The sequence below is a fragment of the Primulina eburnea genome, chromosome 17 (assembly GCF_022965805.1).
Source record: "Primulina eburnea isolate SZY01 chromosome 17, ASM2296580v1, whole genome shotgun sequence".
Lineage (NCBI taxonomy): Eukaryota > Viridiplantae > Streptophyta > Magnoliopsida > Lamiales > Gesneriaceae > Primulina > Primulina eburnea.
In genome coordinates this window covers 2,550,461-2,558,650 of record NC_133117.1, presented here as the reverse complement: position 1 = coordinate 2,558,650, position 8,190 = coordinate 2,550,461, and the positions used below count along the sequence as shown (strand labels likewise).

Sequence of the window (8,190 nt, the reverse complement as noted above, 5' to 3'; positions counted from 1 at the left end):
TTTTACATTATATTGATATAATAAATTTTTTATGATTAATATTTTTTAGTGAAATTTTTGAATTTTTGAAACAATTGTTTTTTTTTTTTTGTAGAGTAGTTAATAGTTTATACAATTGGATTCTTAAATTAAAATATTTAAACCAATGAAACATAAATATCATATTTAGACGATGTTTGTTATTATGTGTTTAAATTAAAATATTATTATTATATATTTTGAATTTTATATTATATTAAACACACAATGCTATTATATGTACACTGTAGGACCTAGCGATTGCCGCTTTACCAAAAGCTATAGTTAGTAGTAATAATACAACTCAAATCTTTTAAATCGCACAGTAGCTCAAACAACACGGTTCGATCGCTCTACCAAGCAGGAACAATTATTGCACCCAACATATATCCTATGTAACATATAGAGTTCTTTCACATCCTTTTTAAAAATATTATTTAGTCTAATTTTTTTAATCTAACAACATAATCATCACTTTTAGTTCAATTTTTTTTATTAATTTTATTATATATTAGTTAAACATATTTATTTAAAATATTTATTAAGGAATTTTCATTCTACAACAAGGGCAATTTGCATTGGTCTCCAACCATGGCACCAAACACTTGGTGTGAAACTTATGAGCACAAAGCAAATGCATTATGCTCTCTCCCTCTCCCTTCACTTGCTCCAAACAAACTGCACATTCTTCTTCTTCACTTGATTTCCACTTTATTTTTAACCATTTTAGTTTCTTCGATATCGTTCTAGCCTCTTCCTTCGCCGGATTCGTTGGTTCACCCGGTGGTCTGAAATCGTTCACGTGTAAATAAATATTAATTACATAAAAAAATTGGATTAACAACTTTCTATCATAAAACTTGAACTACTTAAAGTATATATTTTAAGGAGATATTTTATATATCACTGCAAATTCAGTGAATATCATTGATCCAAACATATAACATAAATGACACTTTCAACTGATTTGATATTAGGGACGATGATTATGACCAATAGTGGGACAAAAGAAATTGGGTGACACGGTGGATTTCCACTAAAATTTTAAAAGATACTTTTATATTTTTATATATTATATTATGAGTAAGTCTCTTGTGAGACGGTATCACGAATCTTTATATGTTAGACATCCGTGAGACAAGTCAACCTTATCGATATTCACAATAAAAAGTAATAATCTTAGCACAAAAAGTAATACTTTTTATTGATGACCCGAATAAGATATCTGTCTCACAAAATACGACTCGTGAGACTGTCTCACACAAGTTTTTGTCTTATATTATATACATACAAATATAATTTCACAAGCATAAATTTTAAAAATTTATTATTTTCGTCCCTTGCTTGAGAATATTTTGTTCTACATCTGAATCTTCTCACTTCTGCCGAAATATTAAAGACTAAACCAAATTAAATTTAATCAAACTTATTTGTTTTAAAAATCATTTGTCTCACTATTAAAATTCTAAAAAAAAAAATGTAAAACCATCAAAATTATAAAGTCCAAATTCATAGCCAAGATTACGTGTTACGATTATTTCATGATTTCTTATTTATTTACGTCATGCGATGAAATGATGCTGACTTCAAAACCTAAATAATTCGAGCCAAGAATCTGCAATTTCAAGAAATAATAATATAGTACTTGTAAATTCATTGAAATTATCGTCTCCACCAACCAACCTTTTGCTTTGGGACTTCCATCGATGCTGCAGCCTTGCATCCAGCCTCTTCTTCGCCTCCCTCGCTTCCGCACCAAGCTTGCTGTCATCAAACAATGCCTGCTTCGCTGGATTCCGCTGCAGATTAAATATTCCAAGAAAGAATAAAGGTACATTAAAAAAAAATTCCACATAAATATTATATGCATGTATGGTGGATTGGATTGGATTATCCGATGATTTGTACCATGAAAGAGACTGAAGTAAGAGAAGAGCGCCTTGTGGAGAAGCCACCGTAGGCGGTTGTGTACGGGAGTAGTTCGGAGCTCTGGTGGCATTTTCTTCTTCTTGCAGCTTCGACTCCAGGTAGCATGCCTGCCATTTAACTGATGGATGGATTCTTGGTAAGAAAATTATCTTCTTTTTCTGTGATCTTGTGGGAATTGAAGTTTGGTGAAATATAGGCTCTGGTCAATATTACGTTTTTCAATTTAATGAAATTATTCTACGGGGAAAGAATATATATATATATATATATATATATATATATATATATATATATATATATATAATTTTGATATTGTGAGCATTTTTATTTGTGGATATCTTTTTGAACCTAGATTGAAATGATGTCCACTTATTAAATATACATGAAGCCACCTCGTCGATTTTCATAAATATACGTACATTGGATGCTTACCATATCAAAACTATATATATATATATATATATATATATATATATATATATATATATATATATATATATATATATATACCCCACTTCGGGTCACCCGGGGTGGGGTGAAGAAAGTTCGACGAAAGTGTGGATGAATAATTTAGGAGCTAGGTTCCATCATTCACATTGATGATATGTTTAGATAGGATATGCATGATATATGGACCCTGTAGGATCTCTCCGGACACCATCTGTAATAATATGTGAATTGTCCCTATGTTATATGGGTTACAAAAATATATTTGAAATGATTTTAAAGGGGTTATAACTCATTCCCATAACCATTTGAATTAACCATCTTGTAAAACGATGGCGAATAGGACGCAAACACGACTGCACAATGAATCGGATCCAAACACGCAACCATTTATAAGTATAACATATCAAGGTATATATCAATCACTAGACCTTTTTACATGCCCAAAATATAAATAAGTCGCTGTTATATGAAGGATGACTCAACATTCCACCATTCTCCACTTTGGATGCCCAACATTATAACTAATTCCAAACTAGCTCGTTAATGATTGCCTCTCACAATATATGTTTGCACAAAAGGAAAAAATTATAGATTCCTATATGATACTTAATGAAAATTTAGGGTTCGATTCCTGCAAGTGTCACTAGTCCAAACGCATGTTTCGAATTTTCTCTGAGTGTCATATCAAGAGTAAGACCGTTAGAAGGAGGCCAATAGAATGTCCCAGCGTAGCCCTTCCGACGCTCAAGTCAGAGATTGAGAATATAAGGGGAGCAACTAAAGGTGCCGCTAAAAAATAATATAGTGAATCAATGAATTAAACACTCAAACATGGTATTTATAGGAGAATACATGAACCAGTGATGAGCCTTCTACCTTGGTTGTAGATGGGTTAAGGTGCCAAAATTTGGTATGGATCTGATTTTAATGAGCTCATCCATGAGGTATTACTATAGCAGTTTGTATTCAAATGCTCGACCCTAATCCCATAGATTCCACAATAGAAAACAAGAGCAAAAAAAAAATTGGTCCTCTGTACAACGGACGTAATCGAACGTGCTTCGTTCATCACGGTCGATTAAACGGATCAAGTTAATATTGTTATTGAATTATGTTTATTGTATTGGAAATTCATAAATATCTCATTTCATTTTTTTCGAACATTGAAATTTAGATATCAAGATAATATAAAAAAAAGTAGCACTATCTGTATCATTTAAACAAACCTCGTAAAACGACGCAACCCAATAGCGACGTTTATAACCGTCGCCGATCTCTGGGCAATTTTTTAATAATTTCACAGACCCGGCCGGTTCCTGAAGACCGGCCGGTTTCCGGTTTTTCCGGTTGAACCGGGTTTTAACCGGTTTTTTCCGGTTAAACCTGTTTTCCGGGTTTTTATTTATGTCCGGACCGGTCTGGAGGCCGGTTCACGGTTGAACCGGTCCAACCGGCCGGTCCGGTCCGGTTTTGAAAACATTGCTCTGTACGTAGGTACTTTCGTTCATCCGATTAGAAATCGAGTTTTATTGTTAAATCCGTCTTTATTGCCTTATAACTCAACTTTTTTTCGAAATATTGAAATGATATCAGATACGTAACCACTATCTGTATCATAAACAAAACTAAAACAGCAAACACAAGACCAAGTTATTGCACTAAAAACACATTTTAACTAAGTAGATGACGAAAAACTTGTATAGACCGAATTTTGGTACGTGGACAAAACAATAGCCAGTGACCATTAAAAATCACATAGTAGACAAAAAAAATATCAGTTGTAAGTTTATTGTAGTATCATGTGTTACATTCAAATCAAGGCAAAAAAAAGATGTATTTAATTTGTACTTCTTTATCACATATTTTAAATTATAATTAATTTGAATTTCAGATTAAAAATATTTATAATTACTAATTCATATATTAGTATTTTTTTTTTTACTTTTAAATATGCCTTAGAATTTGAAACACTGTGGATTTAGGGCAATAAAAAATATTTTATACATCTCAATAAACTTATATACAACTGATATTTGTTGTCAAATATTAATTAATTAATTAATTAATTAAAGCTTTTAAAATTTGTATACCCTCAAACTATTTTGAATTGAATGTTAAGTACTGATATTGAATTCATATGTAATTCCACTGAAAAATCATCTTCAACCTTTGAATATTTTACGTGTTCAAAACTCGCTATCATGATTTATTACTTCTATATATATTTCAAATTCTCATTAATACCATAAGACAATTAATAAATTTGACTTTCTTCTTATTTTTTTCCTCTTTCAAGATTCTGATATTCACCTTGGAAAATTAGCATTTCTTTATCCCTTATTCTATTTAGATTGGAGAATTTGATATATTTGGATTTATGTTCAAATTATTATGTGATTTTCAAATCCACAAATTTAAAGTCAAATTTTTCTTTGGCTTAGATTTTAAGTTGTTCTTAAAGCAAGAATAAGGTCATTGGAGTCATTTCAAATCTATTGTTTTAAAATCTATAACTCAAATAATATGTTCCAATCCAAAAGTACAAATGTTTGGCAATTATAATTAATGAAAAGCTCGTCCTTTTTGATACGATCTCATTAATCTTTATCTGTGAGATGAGTCAACTTTACCGATATTCATAATAAAAAGTAATACTCTTAGCATAAAAAATAATATTTTTTCATAGATGACCCAAATAAGATATTCGACCCACGAAATTGATCCGTGAGACTGTCTTACAAGATTTTTAGTAATTAATGTATGTTGAGAAGAAAAATTGAAAGATAAGGATATCATAGCTATGTTGTGGGGACCCGGACGCTAATCATTTCTTAATCATTGTTGGGATTTAATTATCAGTTCTGATAAACAGGGTCTAAAAATTTTTCTTTTTAAAATGTAAATGCGGAAGGTAACGGAATCTAAATAATATACATCTCAGTATAAAATACATTTCAGTATAAAAGTACAATACTGTACAATCTAAGTCTAAGGTTCGGTTACTAAGTTCAAGTAATAAACCAAATCTACAGTAAGTCCGGAATCACCACGCTAACTCTTCTTCTCTCCTCATCTTCTTGACCCCGATCCAGCCCCACCTGTTGTCATGCACACATACAAAACAAGACAACAGCCGAATAACTCCGGTGAGAATAAATCCCAGTATAAAACATGGTAAACATGCATATACATAAAATAAATCATGAAATATTCTATCATGAATAAACTTAAAACAATAGATTTCATAATCTATGAAATCAACTCAAATAAGCATGCAACACAAATCAGTTAAATATGCTACTCAAATCAAACCATAAAAACATGCTATCATGACTGAAAGCAATAAAAACGGGTTTCATAGTCTCTGAAACCACATCCATAAACGCATGCAGTTCTAGTCAAATCATGTCTAGACTTGACTCAATTATAACTCTAGGAATTCCGGGGTGAATAAGAGGGTGTCTGCTCCTATGTAACGATACACTGAACATTTAGAAGTTTGACTATCTGTCAAACTTTCCTATCTCAAATGCAATGTATAACAATCTGTAAACAAAGCATGTTCATTTCAAAAGATTTGAATATAAAGTCTATAAACAAATCATAATCATATCAGAAGATAAACAATAATCAAGTATGTGATTTTATTGGGAAACTCAAATAAGATCTTATTTGAGTTATATCTTCCCAGATATCACATGAATTATACCTTTGTCGTCCCGGTCTGACGAAGACGAAGTCTCGAAGTCGAATCTGTCCATATCAATCTGATAATGACAAATCACATAAATACAATATCAGTATATATCTCAGTTCAGAATCTGTTCTGATCAATACTCAACTGGGTATACAATCTGATCCAAGTCAACAATATAACAATGAATCTCAATCAATATCATATCTGATCAATCTAAATCAATACTGATGTTTCGACGGCATAACAGTACAATCTGAATAACCCCGTCAATCTGAACATCCCAGATATAATACCAGAACTCATAATCTCAATATCGGTATATTCAAAATCAATAATATACAATTCTGATATCAAAATCTCAGTCAATATCTTTCAAAAATCATAACAATTACAGAAACAATCTGTTCTTTAATCTGACTTCAATTATACAATGTCTACTGTAGCAGAAACATCATATCTGATTCATATTCAATTCTGACAATATCATAATTTCAAATCATGTCTAAACGTAACAAAACTTACGTCCAGATGAAGCCTGCGTCGATAGGAATACAGTACTGAAGTCAGATTCTAATTCGGACAGACGGATTTCTCAAAAAAGGCGTAAAGATATTTCACTCTTTCCCAGAAACCTTTTCTCGATCCTTTATCCTCGTTCCTGAAGAAATCTCGAAGCATACATATATATATATATATATATATATATATATATATATATATATATATATATATATATATACACACGATGCATGCAAGAAGGCAAGTGTCTCATCTCACCTATTCCACGTCTCGCGCTCGGGCGGTAAGAAAGTACCGCTCGAGCGCGGCACTTTCTGTCCGGATGCTTAGCTTATTATCCATTGGCGCTTGGGCGGTAACTTTCTACCGTTCGGGCGCCACAAGTTCTGTCCGAATGATGTTCCTATTGAACACTGGCGCTCGGGCGGTCATATTCTACCGCTCGGGCGCCAGATGTTCTGTCCAACATCTTCACTTAAAATGTACCGACGCCCGGCTTCCTTGTTTTAGCTCCTGAAATCTCAATTCTGTCAATTAATCAACGTCTGATTACAGGAATTAATTCTCGGGCATTACATATTTTTTAGCTCTGGTTATTGGAAAATTTGAGTCAAACGTGGTGTGAAGTGAGAATATTGAATATCATAATTCGCACCGAATGATAAGTAATGTAAATAACTTATTTAGTAAGAATACATTAGTCTTTTATTATTAACCTATATTTGTAAATATTGTTTTAATTAATTAGACATTTTCATGGTACGGAATCCCTTACTTTTTCTTTTTGTTTCGCTCTATTTTCTCTTTTGTTGTTTTGATTTGCCTTTAGTATAATGTATAATCGAACATGGCGCGTAGCAGTTCAAAATTGATTCCATGGAAGGAAATTTAATAATTAATATCAAACATGATTTTCCCGGATTCAATTAAACAAGTATAACGATAAATTAAAATTGGAATTGATTATAAAAATTGATCCAATAATATATCATAGGAGACAGCCACGGTCATCAATTTTATTAAATAGATATTTGTCTCGATCCACGAAAAAATATTATTTTTATAAAATATTAATTTTTTTTCTCAAGACTCTTTTTTCCTGAGACGAAAATTTTCTTATTAACAGTTCCATTTGTGTATAAAAAAATATGAGCAACGCTGCCAACGCATGCAATTTGTTCATATTTCAGCACACGGTTTTACGTAGTAAATTATTCCGATATCTACATGATGCTGGCACGGACGTAGCCAGGAATTAAATTGATACTGGGCTGAATGATAGCCTTAGTAGCGAAAGCTCTTCTAAAAACCGTCGTCGATCTAAATCGACGACGGTTTTGATTAAATCCGTCGTAAATCAGTTACAAAACCGTCGCTATTAGAACAAAACTGTCGTAACTTTAGCGACGGATTTAGTAAAACCGTTGCTAATCCATCCGTTTTTTTTTTTTTTTTTGTACTGGGCTATGGGCTAAAATTTTTAACAAATTCAAAAATTTTAGCGACGGATATGGTAAAACCGTCGCTAATCCGAAAATCTAGCCTGGGCTGCAGCCCACCTTAGCTTTTGCGGTGGC

At 32.0% G+C, this 8,190-nt stretch overlaps 1 protein-coding gene across 2 annotated transcripts; it reads right to left on the bottom strand.

Moving 5' to 3' along the window:
- Positions 1 to 533: 533 nt before the first annotated feature.
- On the bottom strand, positions 534 to 2,169 carry LOC140818164 (uncharacterized). Of its 2 annotated transcripts, none has more exons than XM_073178045.1 (3): positions 1,929 to 2,169; positions 1,702 to 1,822; positions 534 to 806 (listed from the first exon to the last, which is right to left on the bottom strand). In XM_073178045.1, exons 1-3 carry the CDS (start codon positions 2,059 to 2,061, stop codon positions 560 to 562), a joined length of 501 nt encoding a protein of 166 aa, XP_073034146.1. In that variant the 5' UTR covers positions 2,062 to 2,169; the 3' UTR covers positions 534 to 559. The 2 variants fall into 2 exon arrangements, with proteins under 2 accessions (XP_073034146.1, XP_073034147.1); XM_073178046.1 differs by having other exon boundaries at positions 1,702 to 1,817; positions 1,927 to 2,168.
- Positions 2,170 to 8,190: the final 6,021 nt, after the last annotated feature.